This window comes from Asterias amurensis, chromosome 1 (assembly GCF_032118995.1).
Source record: "Asterias amurensis chromosome 1, ASM3211899v1".
Taxonomy (NCBI): Eukaryota; Metazoa; Echinodermata; class Asteroidea; order Forcipulatida; family Asteriidae; genus Asterias; species Asterias amurensis.
In genome coordinates, this window is record NC_092648.1 from 33,228,230 (window position 1) to 33,247,673 (window position 19,444).

The following is a 19,444-nucleotide window of genomic DNA, read 5'->3' on the forward strand; positions in this document are numbered from 1 at the left end:
ACAGGACATCATGATATACTAATGAAGATCACTGACTACATAATTTGCAACTAAATAAAAACCGAATCACCTTGAAAACGGTGCGCGGAAACTGCATAAAATGGTCACTTAATGAGATTTTGTCAGAATTTCAGTTTTTTCCTTTGTGCTTAATTAAAAAAAATAGAAAGAATGTAGTAAATCGTAATATAGTGCAGCCATGTCAGAGAAATCGCATAGATTGTCGAGAAAGACATTAAAGAAACACGTTGCCTTGGTCGGTTGATCGGTCGAGTTGGTCTTTGAAAAGCGTCCTGTAACCGTTTGTTATAACATCGATATGGTTAGAAAGATGTTGTAAAAGTAGAATACAATGATCTACACAAATAGGCCTCGAAATTGCGTGGTTTTCGTTTTACCTCGTCGACAAACACGGTCGGCCATTTTTGGGAGTCAAAACTTTGACTCCCATAAATGGCCGACCGTGTTAGTTAGAGACGTAAAATAAAAACCGTCCAATTTTGAGTGATTTTTGTGTGGATCATTATATTCTACTTTTAAAACATCTTTCTAACCATATGCATTTCATTTCAAACGCTTTTCATAGACCAACTCGTCCGATCCAAGGCAGCGTGTTCCTTTAAATTTCCATAAAAAGAGAAAAGAAACATGATTTCCTTATGTCTCTGTGCACAAAACCAGGCACATGTTACTTTATCAATGGCCGCGGTGCTCAACACTTGCGCGCCCGGTGCGCGCCTGTTTCTCCTTTACACCCCCCCCCCCACCCGCCCCACCCACACCACACACCAGCGAAATGGACGTTAACCAATCACATGGCGTATTTTGTGACGCACCTCTTTTTCTGTAATGGCCTGGAAGGTCAAGGGTTAGCTAAGACATGTACATGTTTTCCTAGCGAAAAACAGCAACATACATCGCCATCATTCTTCTTCATCCACGCCTGCCTGTGTTACATTACAAATACAACTCAAATACTACTAACTAAATGTGAGAAACTAATTCCACTTCCAGTCGTTGATTGGGAAGCACAAATCAAATCATGAATGGGGCCAATTTAAACGTGAGAAGACTTTCGATGGGGACGTCCAACGACGGAGCCGGCGGTCCCATTCGCGCGCCAGTCAGGCCGAAGCCCCGGAGGTCGGCCAGCAACCAATTCGACGGCGTGGTGGAAGAGACTGACTCCCGAGTACTCGTATTATACGCAGGGGGAACAATTGGCATGTATAACGAAAATGGTGGTGAGTAAACTGTCTTTAAACATATTACGAAGAGTCTCCTCTCTCAGAAGGTTTATTGCTACAAATTCAATACAATATAATTTCAGTTTGTAACCTACAAATCGTAATACTTGTTTTGGCTTTCCTTTTTTATTTATTTATATGTACTGTTAACATGGTTAAGATATTTGGAATATTTGTGTATCATCATTTTAGATTTCGTGTGTATTATAAAACAAAAAAGGGTTTTATTTGTGTGATCACCGATATGCCTGAATATATAGTTGCGATAACGTAACCTTCCTGCTACGCCGTCGGCAGGAGGGTTACGTTTTCGCAACTAGCCTGAATAAAGCATTATTAATTAGTTCAAATTTTTATTTTATTGTATTGAGTATAGCGCCTCAGTAATAACTTTACGAACTTTATCACTCAAGTCAGATCAGAGTCGGACCACTCTTTTCCATTAGATTGAGAATTTGAATCGTGAAGGATACTTCTGTTCGAACACAACATCATCCCATTCTTCTTACAGTTACACTAGACTGTGTAAGTTGACCTAAAAATAATTCTTGAGACTCTTGACTCGATCAGCTATGTGTTCTTGAAAAGAATGTGTGTTTTTATTGTGCTGTTTTTGTGAAATTCAAAATGTCAAATAGGTTATTCAGCACCCTATTTATTGACAGTAACATGAGATAAAGAGTGGTTCATTTTGCATCGGGAATAAGGTTTATGTACAATTACACTGGTTTCACTGCACACTTTGTACTTTCCCGAGACCTAGGAGCATATCACTCTGATTTTGGGTGTATGGGATTCACACCAATTATGTTTGGCTTTGCTCGATTTATGACAGTGAAATAAAGAAAGCTGAAAATTGTATGATTTGTTCTTTTTCGTTGTGTAGTTTATGTGTCAAAACCAGGTTACATGCATAAACTGGTGCGCTCCCTAACCATGCTGCATGATGAAGAGTATGCATGTCAACTGGAACAAACTCCAGAAATGAAAGAAAAACCTTTTGCTTTGCCGTAAGTACTTTTTATTGCTGAGCACTCTTTTCTGTTCACCTCTTTTCCTAAGGCTCTGCTAAGGTTGGAAGAAGAGACTATAACATTGTTTGTACTTTTTATTTTGTTTGATTTATTTGGAATTGGAAATTCCACTTTTTATTCTGTAATAAATCAAAAATCAGTAGTGACTTATAAGCTTGGGTGATACCACGATATTATCGAATATCGCAATACTAATTTGGAAACGATTTCGATATCGGATCAATTTGGTTTTAATCGAAATATCGATATATCGCGATATATCGCGATATCGACTAAGTATCGCAGTATCGTGATGTATTTCCTAGCTGAGACATCTTGCAACCCATAGGTTTGGAGTAAAACCAGAAGAATAGGTCATTAGAACACCTCTCTTATGCTATAACTGTCTCTTCCACAACTTTCACTGGGAGTTTGAAGACTGATGATGTCAAATTTAATTAATCGCGATTATATCAAATATCGCGATATATTGTCGGCGATATATCATGAATAAAATAAATCGATATCGCCCAAGCTTTGTGGCTTATATACTAGGACCGGACCCAGTCCCCCATATAAAATTGCATTCAGCCATGCAAGTATTCAGCTGTTCAGCTAAATAAAAAAACACTGCAACAAAATTTTGGTACTTGACCATTACCAAGCGGTCTCACGTGGGTTCTGGGCAAACCCTTTGTCTGGAGAAACAATGACAACTTCAAACAAAATACAACACCGACCATTAGGCAAGTTGACAAAAACATAGTAAACCATTCTTTGAAATATTCAGTATTAAAATGTGTTCCCATCCCAAATATTTACACTACAGCTTGTCAAGAGGGTGCCATCGTGTGATCTACGATATCCACGAGTACAGCATTCTGAAAGACTCCAGCAACCTGAACATTTCAGATTGGGTTGAGATGGCCGAGGACATCGGCAGATACTACAGGATGTATGATGGATTTGTTATCCTCCATGGTACGGACACCATGGCATATACCTCGTCAGCCCTGTCATTCATGCTGGAGAACCTTGGTAAGCCGGTCATACTCACCGGCGCTCAGGTACCACTGCCGGAGCTTCGTAGCGATGGCAGAGACAACATGCTCGGGGCCATCTACATTGCAGGGCATTATGTCATTCCTGAGGTGAGACTTGTAGAAATTTTCAGGTGACGTACTGTCTACATCATGTCAGGCCTGGAATTTCATCTGTGAAAGGGCAAGGCCAGTTTCATTTTGCAAAGGGCACTTCCATTGGAAAATCAATGGGAAACTTTTGAAGGGGTGACGGGGCCATAGACCAAGTAATAATCTTGCTAAACACTACATGTCTAGTTGGTTACAAATTTGTTTGGATCTGTCTGAATGTTTTAAGGTATTTCTTTTTTTAGGTGACTTTATACTTCAATGATAAACTCTATCGAGGCAATCGCAGTGCCAAAGTGTCATGTGAAAGTTTCCACTGCTTTGATTCGCTGAACTTCCCACCACTGGTCTCAATGGCTGTCAATATAGTAGGTAAGAAGTGAATTATGGGTTTGTTTATTGTTCACAAAGAAAAAATAATTAAGTAGCATTGATGAAAGGTGACCTTTTTGTACTATTTGAATAAAAACTACTAGAAGTTCAATTAACTCACATAAACTCTGCATAATATACTTACTGGTTGGGTCGATTTCACATAGAAGTAGCACTAGTCCTAACTTAGAACTAATTCGAAGAGATGATAAAAACTTTAGGACATTTAAGTTGTCCTCACTTGAGATCATACGAGTTTTAACTCTGTGAAATCCACCCCAAGAAAGTTTGTTATGTTTCTCAGTGTCAAGATGACAACTATGAAACAAATTACCCATACCTAATAAACATGTCACAATATAGACCGATCCATTAGGCTCCGCCCACGGCACACTTGTGAGCAAGAACACGTGAGCCTCTCCAATGTAGCCTTGCTCAAGGCAGTCGCATTATTCGCTCCGAAAAGACGCCGCTGTGAACCCACCCGTATACCCTGTTCATGGTGCGTGCGATCACACCGCATGACCCACCCGTATACACACTGTCAGATCGTACGAATACTGTTCACACAAGTCATCGCACTCGTACCACTAACCGCATGCAGAGGTCGTCAGGCCGACAGCCTTGTCGGGTCTGTATCTTCCGGGTTTAATATGTTGTAATGAAAAAATTCCACTTGTGGATGAAATTGGGGGGGGCTCTCGGATATGCTAGTATGCAGCTCATGAATATGTATATTGTTCGTCAGACCTATCAGACAACACAGGATGTGAGGCAAATGAATTATTCATTTGGCGTCCAATCACGCACTTCCCTTATCACGACCTTTGGACCCTATCATGCGTCCGTAGTGTAGGTGTGTGATGTAAACATGTCTCGTCTTTCGCGGGCATTATGGTAATGAGCTGACCGTGGGAACTCTTCGCTTATTACAGTAATGAGGTCAGTGGCTTCAACACAGACCCTACAAGGCTGTCGGCCTGACGGCCTCCGCATGCGGATAGTGTATGGGGCACCGTGTCATGCCCATGTTACGCAGAGTGAATACGCCCGGGTGGGTTTTATACAACGGCGGTCTTTTTTCGGAGTGAATAATTCGACTGCCTTGAGCAAGGCTACTCCAATGCCATTCTGCAAAACTCTGCCGCTCGCGCCAAGCATACGCGCACACATGTGGGACCTGAATTTGTCGGACTTTTGATTGCGCAATAGGTTGTGATTGGTCAATACATTATGGGGCAGGGCTCAAACAGTTACCTGAGCGGAATGTTTTTAACGGAAATGGTATTTTAACTTGTTTATAATGCACTTGACCATTTTAATGTAATTTTGATATGTGTACACTTCTGAATTGTTAGTAATTATCGATTAAAAAGTCTGGCCCCAACCTAAAGGTTTGCAAAAACTAAAAACACTTCTGCCGTTTAGAGCGTGCGTCAAAGGACAATGCCGCTGACTTCATTTGTGGGAGTTTGCTTTGTTATACCTCCACGCTGCAACAAAGCGGCTTTACAAATTGGAGCTCCCAACTATGATGTTTTGAGAGTGATTACGTAAATCTCTCAGAAAAGCGCTGGATAAGGGTATTCGAAATGATTGTTTTTTTACACAATCAAAATCTATTTATAATCATATGACTCGATTTCCTTATTCACTGAAAATATTTTAAATGGAGTTCAGCGAAGTTCACGATATGACATTTTAGTTCAACCAGGTCTTTAATGGATCGGTCCAATTCAGGGATAAATTTTGAGAAATTTCAATTCCACAAAAGTGTTCTCTGGTTAATCCATTTCTCTCCACTCATTCTTTGTTTTACTAGTTGCCTGATGCTAACATTGTGTTCTCTTTGCTCAGTTGAATGGGGAAACATCTTCCGTCCAAACACCTTGGAGAGTCTTAACGTTCACTCCAGCATGGAGAGCCAAGTGGGTCTCCTCAGGCTCTTCCCGGGTATCACAAAGGAAACGGTAAATTAATTATTTCTTTATTCTACAATTAACTGTTTATCATGTTTTGTTTTGTATGCATTGCAATACGTGTTATCGACCCCCATCTTTGATGTATTAAAGCCATTGGACAATGGACACTTTCGATAAACAGTATTGTCCAAGTCCTACACTTCGTGTATCACAACTTATATATAAAATAACAAACCTGTGAAAATTTAGGCCCAATCGGTCATCGGAGTCGGGAGAAAATAATGAGAAAACCCACCCTTGTTTCCGCGTGTTTTGCCGTGTTATGACATGTGTTTAAAATAAATCCGTAATTCTCAACAACGAGAATTGATAATTGTTTTAATGTTTTCTCAAAAAGTAAAGCATTTCATTGACTAATATTTCAAGAGAAGTCTTTTACCATTACCTTCTGTAAACCCTGTAAGTTATTTGTAAATCTGTGATCTTTAAATTTTTTTCTGTACCGAAAAGGTCCAATGGCTTTAACAAGGGACAAGTGCATGCGTGCACGCGCTGCGCTTACACTTTTCCCTTGTTTATACATCAAAGGTGGCGGTCGATGACACGTATTGCAATCCATCTATTGTTGTAACTGGAACATCCATCATAAGCCTCGGCTTTTTGGATGATGCCTGCATGTGTAAACTATGTGGAAATAATCTATTGTTGAACTTAATTGAGTTGAATAAAAATCACCACTAATTCCATAGTACCAGACTTAACTGTATCCAAGAAAGTTCATTATTATCTGAGTGTCAAGTTGACATCATTTTCATTACAAACATCTGCTGATCAGAAACACCAGAACTTGAGTCCTGTGCTCTTAACCGCTATCGCTAGGCCACAGTATGCAGTGCTTAAACACACATTGGTGTATAGGTAAAACACAAACAATGTTCTTTAACAAATGTAATATCTATTTAAAACAAGTTTTAGAAGCTTTTTTCTTGGTAGGAGGAACAAATAATGAAACAAGTGGTACCTTAAAATGGTTCAGCACTATTCATTATCTACTCATGAGTAACGACATTGAAAAGTTGTGTCTCTGGTGCTATTTATCAGTAAAAAACAAATTCTGTGGACAATTTAGAATCAGAATGGTAGTACATTTACTGAAAGGCTCATTATATTTTGTTTGCCTGTTCTGTTTTTCAGATTTTTGTCCTTTATTGATCTGATTTCCATTTTTTTTTCATCAGAAAAATCGTTGTTAAATAGCCAGAATATGTGAAATGCTATACCATTTGTACGTGTAAGTTAGCCATTTTACTCAATAAGATTTTCTACCTTTTCCCATAGACCATTAACTAATTATCGTGCCTGGTTTGTCCTACTTGGTCATTCATTACCTTCTCCACCTTCTCCCAGGTTGAGGCCTTCCTGAGCCCGCCATTAAAAGGAGTTGTAATGCAGACCTACGGGGTGGGAAATGGCCCAGATGAAAGGGTAGACCTCATCCAAGCAATCAAGGAAGCAACCCAAAGAGGGGTACTGATCATTAATTGTACTCAGTGTGCAAAAGGCTCCGTGTCTGCAACGTATCGCACAGGAATGGTAAGTTTCCTACAACTTCCCTCTGTGTGTGTAGCTATATTTACCTTACAGAAACCCATGGAACCTGTAAAGAATAATTTATGTGGCCCGCTCAAACACAAAGAGGAGTGCTGATCATAAGTTGTACTCGATGTGCAAAAGGCTCTGTGTCTCCTACTTATCGCACAGGAATAGTAAGTTTCCTACAACTTCCCTGTGTGTGTGTAGCTTTATTTACCGTGGCTCAAAAACATGAAGCGGAATGCTTTCCAAATTTGACGTTGCTTATTTACAAGCTTTCAACAACTTCCAAGTTATAGCAAATTATGGTTATGATAAGTACTTCTTTCCACTCCAGCAATGAGGAGTAAATTGACCCATTGCACAATGTACATGTGAGTAGGATTTGAAACTTTGCATTGTGGAAATCAATAGGGAAAGGTTTGTGGTAACACCAAGTCATCTCTAAATGAGTTGGGGTGGTTCTGAAAAGAACTGTTGGTTTCATTTCAACGTTTTGATCATTATGCTCTGATTGTTTTCCGGAGAAGAACCAAAAAACTGAAAGAAAAAAAAAGAGGAAAAATGACGATCAGAGCATACTGATCGAAGCGTCGAGTTAAACCAACGGTTCATTTTAGAACCACCCAAACTCATTTAGAGATAGTCATTACATGGTGTTACCGCAAACCTTTCCATACTTACATGTGTTTATCCCGTCTGCCATTTGGGGATTCAAAATGTGCACAAAGTATTTAGGCTCTCAAAATGGTGGAAATAGTAGACATGTTTTGTGCAGAGGTGCGTTTCGCATTGTGCAATATGGGTCAACAGTTAATTTGTCTCAGCAGTTATGGTTCACAATCATGCTGGTGAAAATATGAAGATATTCTATGATCGGCCAAACCAGAACTGGACAACGGACTTAAAACTGACATGATAAATGCATTAATCAAGGTTTTCCTTGACTCTCTGAATCAGGCTCTACTGGACGCTGGTGTGGTCCCTGGTTGTGACATCACACCAGAAGCTGCTTTGACTAAGCTGTGCTACATTCTCGGCAAGAAGGAGTTGTCCCATGCACAGCAGCTTGAGCTGCTTGGCAGAAACCTACGAGGAGAGATTAAGACCACCGTGGAGAACAGTCAGAGTCTGACTCTGAAAGACAGTAAACTGATCCGGGCGGTCGTTGACACCCTCAGGATTAATACAACTAAGGTATAAATAATAATATTAATAATAATACGAAGCATTTGTATAGCACTCTACTGAGAACAGAGAGCTTTACTTGAGACTAGGACAAAAAGAAAAAACAAACGAACTAGGATGGGTTAGGGAACAGAAATGTCTTCAGGAGGCTTTTTGAAAACAGTCAATGAGATCGCCTCTCTCAGACCGGCGGGAAGCTCATTCCATAGATGCGGGGCAGCCATGGCGAATGAGCTATCCCCAGCCTTCCGTCTAGTTCTAGGAACAGAAAGCCAGGTCTGATCAGCTGATGATTGGAGTCGTTGCATGTATGCATTAGCAGTGTTAGAGTTGTGGGAATGTACAAGTTCAACCAGATATGATGGAGATTGGGTGTGAAGGATTTTGTAGACATGAGTGACAATTTCGAAGGTTATGACTCCAGTCTATGACGCTCATATGTGAGCTTAGCATAATTTCACAACTTATTTTGTCTGATCTTCTTGGATTTCACTGTCAAGGGAATTGTTTCTAGTACTTCAGCTCATTTTGGTTTAGAGTATCTTATTTTGAAACTGACTTGATAATTATAAATCTATTTTTGCGGTGAACAAAGAAAACATTTACTAGAAGGAGACTGGAACCTGTGACCTCCGAGTTTTGCTCTGGCATGTTTACCAGAGTTTGCCGGTTGGAACCATAGTGTAATCAATTTCTTTGTTCCCCAAAATCCAAAGGTTATTTAGTGACTTTTACATACCATTCTCTTGAAAGTTTCCGGATAAATTGTGATTTACCTGCTGCAGCCTGCAACCTTATTAAGTGTTCATTATTTTTTAAAGGCATTTGGACACTTGGTAATTACTCAAAATAATTATTTGCATAAAACCTTACTTGGTAACGAGTAATAGGGAGAGATTGATAGTATAAAAAATTGTGAGAAACGGCTCCCTCTGAAGTAATGTAATTTTCAAGAAATAAGTAATTTTCCATGAATTTGATTTTGAAACCTAGATTAAGAATTTGAGGTCTCGAAATCAAGCATCTCAAAGCACACAACCTTGTGTGACAAGGGTGTTTTTTCTTTCATTTTTATTGTGCAACTTTGATGATTGATTGAGCTCAAATTTTCACAGGTTTGTTATTTTATGCATATGTTGAGAAAAAGCAAGTGAGAAGACTTTTCTTTGACAATATTACCAATAGTGTCCAGTGTCTTTAAGTATTGATATCATTAATATGATTGTTTTTAATTCATTTTTTTTCAATTGTTGTGTCTTTTTTTATTTGTAGTTGTCAGCCAATGCTTTCGCCACATTCATTTAGTTTTTGTTTTAGTCTTTGTTTTTGCCCAACATGACAAGGCTAGACAGCCACTTCAAATTGAGTGCTACACTTAACCAGGGGCATGTTACTACCTACACTGTACTCCTGGGGCTGAAACAAGATTACCCCCTTCACAGTCGTAAGGCTGTAGGCATGGTTATCATCCACTAGGAGCCTGGCTGGTATAGTCTTGAAGTCAAGACGGTAATTGTTAAGCGCGGTGTGTAGTTACAGCGCGGTGTAGCTACGGGGACGGTACACTCATCCTCGATCCCAGTATGTGTGTGTGAGTCAGTGGAAATCCCACGCGCTACCCACGACTTTTGCATGTGTATAATCCCACTGTGACTGTTGCATGAACAGCAGACAAATAAGCAGCGCCTAACGACTTGTCATCAAGTCTAGGCTGGTAGAGCAAAGTAAACTACCTGTCAAACGTTTTGGGAAGCAATTAATGTTAAGTGCCTTTCTCAAGGGCACAAGTGTCATAACTGAGTATACAACCCCTAACAAGCCTAGGCTTCCTTTCTGCAACCTCCTCCATTAAGTTCTATAATTATTTGCCCCTTATATTGTACATGTACAAATGGTATGAAAATAAACCTGAAACCTGTAACCTGAAACTCTGCTGCTCACAACACCAGAGCTTGGGCCCGGTGATTTAGACCGCTCGCCACAACACGCCACAAATTATTTGTACTAGGCATGCATTATTGGTTGAAGCTTTGTTCTCGAACTTATCCAAATAATGTTTAAAAGGTCTGAAATTGGTTATTTCATTTCATTTCAGATACTTTTATTTCACGTCAACATCAATCAATACATTGTGATAATATTGTTCAGAAAACATATAATGTACTAAGGAAAACTTGATTCAGTTAATGAACAATAAAAATAGATAATAATTTGACATTAACATGTAGGAAAAGGAAGAAGCAAATGCTTTTTGTTTCCCTTCCCTGAAGACAAAGACAAAAAAAGTACACACACAAACAAAAGGGACATGGAGATTATACATGAGTGAGACTGGGCAAGATTAATAATTATTTAACAGTTTTGTGGTTTAAAATAAACGAGATATATTAAGTCGTGTATAAATCAATCAATATCTTCTTAAGTTTTTTACGAAAAGATAAAACACTGACTGTTATTGATCTTGCAGGAAATTAAGGCAGTACAAGATGCTCTGTTTGTTCCTATGATGTGTGCTGCTGCAAAGAATGGGGATCTTGCATCACTCAAACACTTCAAGAGTTGTGTAAGTATGAGTAGTCATCCATAAAATATGGGGAGTTTACATGGTGAGGTATCAATGTATATTTGTTTGCGGTATTAAAGGAACACGTTGCCTTGGATCGGACGAGTTGGTCAAAACAAAAGCGTTTGTAACCGTTTTGAATATAATGCATATGGTTGGAAAGATGTTTTAAAAGTAGAATACAATGATCCACACAAGTTTGCCTCAAAATTGCGTGGTTTTCCTTCTACTGTGAGAACTAACACGGTCGGCCATTTATGGGAGTCAAAATTTTGACCCCCATAAATGGCCGACGTGTTAGTCGACGAGGTAAAAGGAAAACCACGCAATTTCGAGGCATGTTTGTGTGGATCATTGTATTCTACTTTTACAACATCTTTCTACCCATATGCATTTTATAAAAAACGGTTACAAACACTTTTCAAAGACCAACTCGACCGGTTCAAGGCAACGTGTTCCTTTAAACGCCATGTGTGCATCTACTTTACTGTGTAGATTATGTTCTTTGGAGAACTTGTCGTGCTATTTATACTATGAAGACTACAATAACTCCACCCATTTATTTATTTAATTCTTTTAGGGCAAGTACAAAAACAAAAAATGTATCACCCTTTGCCCTCCTGATAAATTGCAAAACCATTGATCTCATGAACTAGAAAAGGTAGTGGCCATAAAATAACCCAGAACAATTGGTTTACCTTGGCGTTTCTGGCTCCTCACAAGCAACTTTGTGTAAAGGGGTTTCCTGAAGCTTTCAAGAAAGCATTTGTAACCTTTTGTTTTAAAATGCATATGATTAGAAAGAAATTTTAAAAGTAGAATATAATGATCCACACAAGTATCCCTTGAAATTGCGTGGTTTTCCTTTTACCTCGTCGACAAACACAGTCGGCCTATAATGGCCGACCTTGTTAGTTCGCAAAGTAAAAGGAAAACCACGTAATTTCGAGGCAAATGTGTGTGGATTACTGTATTCTACTTTTAAAACATCTTTCTAACCATATGCATTTTATAACAAATGGTTACAAGCGCTTTTCAAAGACCAACACGACCGATCCAAGGCAACGTGTTCCTTAAAGTTAACTTTTGAGGAATTCCTTGGTTTCTTCAGGGAGGTACCAGAAATGAATAAGAATTCCCTTGATTTATATCTCTGTATAGGGTGGTGATTTCACTCTGGCTGATTATGATGGTCGGACACCATTACACCAAGCAGCTTCCACCAAGAATATTGAAGTTGTCCAGTACTTACTGGAAAACGGCTGCTCAGTTCATCAGAAGGACTCTTTTGGAAATACTCCATTCTTTGAGAGTATTCGATGCAAGTAAATATTTCTCTAGCTGTGTAGTTTTTGCCAGTAATGAAAACACTGTTGTTTCATTTATTTTTATCCCACAAGTATCTCTAAATTTATCTGAGAGTATAGTATGCCCCACTGATGAATGTCTACTCTATAGAGTATCTCTAAATATATCTGAAAGTATAGTATGCCCCACTGATGAATGTCTACTCTATAGAGTATCTCTAAATATATCTGAAAGTATAGTATGCCCCACTGATGAATGTCTACTCTATAGAGTATCTCTAAATATATCTGAAAGTATAGTATGCCCCACTGATGAATGTCTACTCTATAGAGTATCTCTAAATATATCTGAAAGTATAGTATGCCCCACTGATGAATGTCTACTCTATAGAGTATCTCTAAATATATCTGAAAGTATAGTATGCCCCACTGATGAATGTCTACTCTATAGAGTACACTCTGTAGAGTGTCATGGCCGAGTGGTTAAGAGCACCGAACTCAAACCCTGGTGATTCTGTTCAGCAGAGTGTGGGTTTGAATCCCCGTTGTGACACTTGTGTCCTTGAGCAAGATACTTTACTATAATTGCTTCTCTTCACCGAGAGGAATAAATGGGTATCTGCGAGGGTAGAGGTTGATTTATGTGTATGAAAAAAAGCGTTTGGAGCGCCACAGCAGCTCGGGGCTGTATACGCCTCTCTTAATATTTATGCATGAGGTACGTCACAATGCTAACTCAAAACGAGGCGGTGGGCGCAGCGACTGCAAGTGATGGGGGACGTGCACCCATAGCCTCTTTTTGGGTAAGAATTATGATGTCGTGCATAAATATTAAGAGAAGCGTATACTCCCCAGGGAGCTGAGAAAGATTAAAGAGGGGCTACAGAATGCTCTGAAATATATAGTTATTACATTTTTCTAACAATTTTTCTAACCATAGGAAACAGAAACAAAATGCAACGAGTCTCTTACCTCATGTTAAAACATGGTAAATATGGTTTTTCTCCGAAACACCACAAGCCAAAATACTGAAAAACGTGTGAAGTCAAACAATCTCGGGCGACAAAGGACTTGTGACGTCATTGGTGGCTATTTGATATCGCAAAGAGCGCCCTTAATTGACCAAAGCTGGAGAACTGTGCACAAACCCCTATTGGGAAATTAAGCCAATGACGTCAAGGGTCTTTGCATATCATTATGGATAAGCAGTTTTGACTCTCAGCTGAAAAAGCTGTGCGGAGAGGTGCATTTTTGACTAAATTATTTGTGACTAAATGCAAATTTTAAGTGTCAAATGGTTATAAACCGGTATCGACGATGTCTATTTGGCCAAAAAAGGTAATCGTTAAAAGATTGAGGTTATCCTTTAACCCCTGTTTAAAGCCATTGGACCCTTTCAGTTCAGAAAAAAAATAAAAGTTCACAGATTTACAAATAACTTACAGGGTTTACAGAAGGCAATGGTGAAAGACTTCTCTTGAAATATTATTCCATGAAATGCTTTACTTTTTGAGAAAACAGCAAAACAATACAAATTCTCGTTAACGAGAATTACAGATTTATTTTAAACACATGTCATGACACGGCGAAACGCGCGGAAACAAGGGTGGGTTTTTCCGTTGTTTTCTCCCGACTCCGATGACCTATTGAGCCTAAATTTTCACAGGTTTGTTATTTGATATAGAAGTTGTGGTACACAAAGTGTGGGCCTTGGGCAACACTGTTTACCGAAAGGGTCCAATGGCTTTAAAGGGATGTTATTGGCCCAATTATTATACATTATATAGATTATTTTCAGTAGTTGTATTAGTATTCATGCCTAGCCAGTAAGCAGATCTAGCCTTGTTGTGGTTTCCTTCATTTTGTACGCGGGCAGCTTTACCTAATTGGACCCAGATTTTTAAAGCGATGTGGAAAACAATGTACATAAATCTTCAAGCTTAGTGCTAATGTTTTTCACTTAATGTTGGATTTGTGCAGAAACATTGAAGTCATCAAGCTGATTAAGAAGACTGGGGGTCATCTCATGCACTCCTGTGCAAACGAAACAGGAACAATCCTCTGCCAGTAAGTCAAAGATATGGAAACATTCTTCGAAATACTACTAGGTTCCTGAGAATTCCTGTAGTGTTGCTAATGAAGTATTACCTAAAGTTCTTACTAGAATCATTATGATGTTACTATTTTACTGATTGCTGATTTTTTGTTCACCTTTACAATATTTGTTTGATTGGTATTTAAAGCCTTAATCTAAAAATGAAAAGTGTATTCCATATTTTGGTTGTTCTAGTCTTGGTGTGAGATGTTGATGTTCAGTCTCAATGGATTATCGCCATTCTCCTGGGCCCAATTTTATGGCTCTGCGGAAGCATGATTATGTCTAGCGTATTTCACATTTTTACAAGGAATTTTTGCTTTTGTACATGCATTCTGCACGTTACTAGGCATTTTTTGCTTGCACAGCTTGTGCATAAATTTAGCACTTGCACAGCAAGCGGAGAATAGACCGTATTGATAATGACGTCACTCAGCTCAAATATCTGACCTACAAGATGGCGTCTGTGCGTGTGCGTGTCAAACCAGGAATGTTGCGTGCTGTGTGTTTCGATGATGTATGCGTTTGGACACGCATACGGTTTGCCCTACAAGATGGCGACTTTTCATAGCAAAAAGGGGTTATTCAATACGGTCTATTGTGATTGTTCACGCAGAATTTGGCGCCATGAAATTGGGCCCTGAATTGCACAGATCAGAAAACATTACAAGACAAGACCATTATGCTCTTTGAAAAATAAAAATTAAAAAGAAAGGACTTTATGTTTGTTGAAAGTGTTAATGTCCATATTACATTTGTCTCCACACAGCGCAGCAGCGTTGGACGACAGCGCTACATTGGAAGCTTTCCATATTGCTGGAGTGGACGTCAATTCAACCGACTACTGCGGTAACACTCCATTACATGTGGTAAGAAACTATAGCCCCATAAATAAGGCCAATCTACTGTGTATCCTTGGCCCTAGCACCAATGGATTTTCTATCTCTTTGCCTGGTGTAATTTTTTGATCCGCTACGTTCTTGATCATGAAACTGAACTTATCAATCGAATGCTACTGTTTTTGTAGATAGACCGAAGCTGGAATTTTTTTTTAAAGGTCACACATTTTTGGAAAAATCAACTATTTTTCGAGGTTCACATGTTAACAATTTGCTAAAAAAACATTTTTTAATTTTTTTAAATATATATATTTTTTTCGGGGGGGGGGGGGGGGTTCCCTCAACAACTATATGATCCACTGGTACGATTGAATTTTGGACCAGACTGGTTTACTCTACCAAGGTGAAATAATTTACATTTTGATGCGGTACGTATTTCTGTTCAAAGAGATGTAATAAACTGATATTTCTAGTTTAAAAGTTCATTTCATAATCAGTGCCCTCCGATATTGTTCATCTTCTTTTAAATCTGTTTTCTTAGTGTTTGTCACCATTTGCTGGATACATTTATGTACTTTCTATGCTTTGCTCTTGTTCGTATAATATTTGTGTATATATTTTTTAATGTCGTGCTTTGATCATGCCTGTTTTGGAATAGCGCTATATTGGTTTCTTTTATATAGCCTATTATATTGTATATTTAGTGTACCTTTTTATTATTATTGTATATTTCTAGCTTTAATTTTCCCGTTTGCTTACTTATCATTTATATTTTTCTTTGTGAAGCGCTTAGAAACTTATTTTTAGTATAAAGCGCTATATAAATGTAATCATTATTATTATTATTATTATTATTATTATTATTATTATTATTATTATTGTTATTATTGTTATTGTTATTGTTATTGTTATTGTTATTGTTATTGTTATTGTTATTGTTATTGTTATTGTTATTGTTATTGTTATTGTTATTGTTATTGTTATTGTTATTGTTATTGTTATTGTTATTGTTATTGTTATTGTTATTGTTATTGTTATTGTTATTGTTATTGTTATTGTTATTGTTATTGTTATTGTTATTGTTATTGTTATTGTTATTGTTATTGTTATTGTTATTGTTATTGTTATTGTTATTGTTATTATTATTATTATTATTATTATTATTATTATTATTATTATTATTATTAATCTAAGCACTGTTTATTTCTATCATTTTTGTTTATCAATTTTATTGCCTTTTCATGTAATGTTGTTTAGTGTTGTCATTGCCAAATAAACAATGACACTAATAATATTAATAATAATATAAAAAAATTATACATTTACTTCATATTTTTATTTGTAAATGTTTAGCTCTGTAGCTGTCCCATTTAAGTTATATATGAGTTAAAGCCATTGGACCCTTTCGGTAAACAGTATTGTCCAAGGCCCACACTTCGTGTATCACAACTTCTATATGAAATAACAAACCTGTGAAAATTTAGGCTTAATCGGTCATCAGAGTCGGGAGAAAATAACGGGAAAACCCACCCTTGTATCCACGCGTTTCGCCGTGTCATGACATGTGTTTAAAATAAATCCGTAATTCTCGTTAACGAGAATTGATATTGTTTTACTGTTTTCTCAAAAAGTAAAGCATTTCATGGAATAATATTTCAAGAGAAGTATTTCACCACTACCTTCTGTAAACCCTGTAAGTTATTTGTAAATCTGTGAACTTTTGTTTTTGTTTCTGTACCGAAAGGGTCCAATGGCTTTAATGTAGAGTATTTCTGTAAAATATTTGGTGGTTTGCGATAAAGAAGATATATATTCACTGTTTGGGGAAAAACAAAATAGCATTGTTAGTTTTAGAAATAGTCGAAATCAAGCAAGCCTTGGAAAAGGTTTGAAGGACTTTAAGATTGCTTAGGCTTGATTGGTGACTTCGTTTTTGTTCTAGTCACTGGTATAGGGCGCAACATCGACTGCCTGGTAGTCTGGCTCAGAGGGACGGTCTATAAAATCTTTATTCAAAAATACCTAAGACAATTTATCCATTCTGATAATTACCCTCGCCTCCGGCTCGGGTATTAAACATAGTGTTTAAAACTGGCACAAGCACATATTTATTCCCTTTTTGAAAACGCCAGATGTTTGTGTGAGGACGCAAGCTAAATCTTCTCCAATAGCTGGTGTTGCGATATCGGAAACTACGATAATAAAACGAACATCGCCAATCAAAACTAAACATTGTTTGGATGGAATGCCCATTTTAAAAATGGATGCCCTAAATTAATGCATTTTTTCTCCCCTCTTTTTACCTCAGGCTGTGAGGAAGGGAAGTGAAGCCAGCATCAGATTCCTGCTGGAAGCCGGAGCAGATACCACCGTCAAAGACTCCCACAATGCAACAGCACTGTGCATCGCAAAAGAGCAGGGTGTAGAAGATATTGTGAAGCTTCTTCAAGGTGTAGTGATTAGTTAGCGGAATTTACTCTTAATTGCTTCCCAAAGCCATGAGAAACAACACTCGTTTCCAGTAACTATAGGCTGTTTTGATCCTTTATTCTTATAGTGGGTGCTGCAACAATCTAATTGATGGTGAAATATAGGATTTGAACTGCTTTAGCTTCCAGGGCCCAATTTCATATAGACTGTTAGCGTAAAAACTTGCTTAGCACAGAATATTGCCTAATAGAAAAGGGTTCAGAAATAACATCAAGTTTGCATTGTTGGTTTCCCACTCAATTTTTACTTAGCAATGTGTCAAGCAGTATTTTCTGCTCAACAGGTATGAAATTTGGCTTAGGTAAGCTTAGTCTCCTAGTGGCAAGACTCTAGAAGGGCTCTAGAAGGGCAAAGGTCATTGGTTTCAAATCCCACCCGAGTTGAAGGAACACGTTGCCTTGGATCGGTCGAGTTGGTCTTTGAAAAGCGTTTGTAACCGTTTTTTATAAAATGCATATGATTAGAAAGATATTTTAAAAGTAGAATATAATGATCCACACAAGTATCACTCGAAATTGCGTGGTTTTCCTCTCACCTCGTCGTCAAACACGGTCGGCCATTTATGGGAGTCAAGTTTTGGGCTCCCATAAATGGCCGCCTGTGTTATTTTACAAAATTAAAGGAAAACTATGCAATTTCGAGGCAAATATGTGTGGATCATTGTATTCTACTTTTACAACATCTTTCCAACCAATGCATTTTATAACAAATGGTTACAAAACGCTTTTTTTTATAGACCAACTCGTCCGTTTCAAGGCAACGTGTTCCTTTAATATACGTGTGGATTTTACATGACTCGGGTAATTGCTGAGTAAACAGTGCTTAGCACACATCAATGAAAAATAATGTTGTAAAGATAATTTATTTGCCAATCAAATTAATAGCAGGGCACTATTTGCTACACTGTGAATGTCATGGTACTTTTGCTGGCAACCTTTTGCTGCTTAAGCATTTATAAGCAGAGCTTGAAATATAAAAGTTTGTGTTAATACTTTGATTAGCTTTATCTCCCTTAAAAAACAATCTCTGTGCAAAGAAACCCAGCCCTCATAAGAATCTTTAATTACCACCAATGTAAATCAACATTTTTACTTACTATAGTTCTGTGCTATCCATTTGAAGTGTGCTTTATTTTATTATAAAAATGTATAGTCATCTGACCACTAGTCTGAAATGTGCTTAGTTTACGAGTTGTCACCTTCAATACATGTGTGAACTCCAATTATTAAGATTGAAAATGAGAAGTCTGGCTTTTTTTTCATTAAGCTAACTTCAGTCAACTCCATCAGAAGACTTGTTTTTCTGTCTTAGGGTAGGGCTGAGGTTGTTAAATGTTTTAGGGGATTCAGGGTTTTTTAAAAATTGAAGCAATAATTATTATAATTTTGTAAGCTAGTGTTTCCAGATTTGTATAATTATTGAATTTCAAGTGATTGTGGGGAAAGGGTGTGTGAAAAAGACAGATATGGTTGTGGATTTAAAGTTATTTTTAGTTGAGATGTTTGGCGATTTCTCATTTAGAAGAAAATGTTTGGAAGCAATTTACTGTCAATAAGTTCCGGTACATTCATTCACCTTGACTTTTTGCTTCTGAAATTTAATATTTGAAAAAGATTTATTTCAAAAAGATTTTACTTTTTATCACAATCTTTAAGATGTGTAAA

General features: G+C 37.7%; 1 protein-coding gene across 1 annotated transcript; it reads left to right on the top strand.

The window, feature by feature from the left end:
• The first annotated feature begins 874 nt into the window (after nt 1-874).
• On the top strand, nt 875-18,219 carry LOC139941097 (L-asparaginase 1-like). Its single transcript, XM_071937533.1, has 12 exons — nt 875-1,244; nt 2,134-2,257; nt 3,090-3,411; nt 3,657-3,783; nt 5,641-5,753; nt 7,113-7,298; nt 8,259-8,495; nt 10,954-11,049; nt 12,211-12,374; nt 14,337-14,423; nt 15,221-15,320; nt 17,599-18,219. Exons 1-12 carry the CDS (start codon nt 1,043-1,045, stop codon nt 17,755-17,757), a joined length of 1,917 nt encoding a protein of 638 aa, XP_071793634.1. The 5' UTR covers nt 875-1,042; the 3' UTR covers nt 17,758-18,219.
• The last annotated feature ends 1,225 nt before the right edge of the window (nt 18,220-19,444 follow it).

What these genes read in the sequence shown, in the direction of transcription:
- LOC139941097 (XM_071937533.1), top strand. Translation starts at nt 1,043, where the DNA reads ATGAATGGGGCCAATTTAAACGTGAGAAGACTTTCGATGGGGACGTCC. An exon ending in GAAAAACCTTTTGCTTTGCC is followed by an intron (nt 2,258 to 3,089) that starts GTAAGTACTTTT and finishes TTTACACTACAG; the next exon opens with CTTGTCAAGAGGGTGCCATC. An exon ending in ACAGGAACAATCCTCTGCCA is followed by an intron (nt 14,424 to 15,220) that starts GTAAGTCAAAGA and finishes GTCTCCACACAG; the next exon opens with CGCAGCAGCGTTGGACGACA.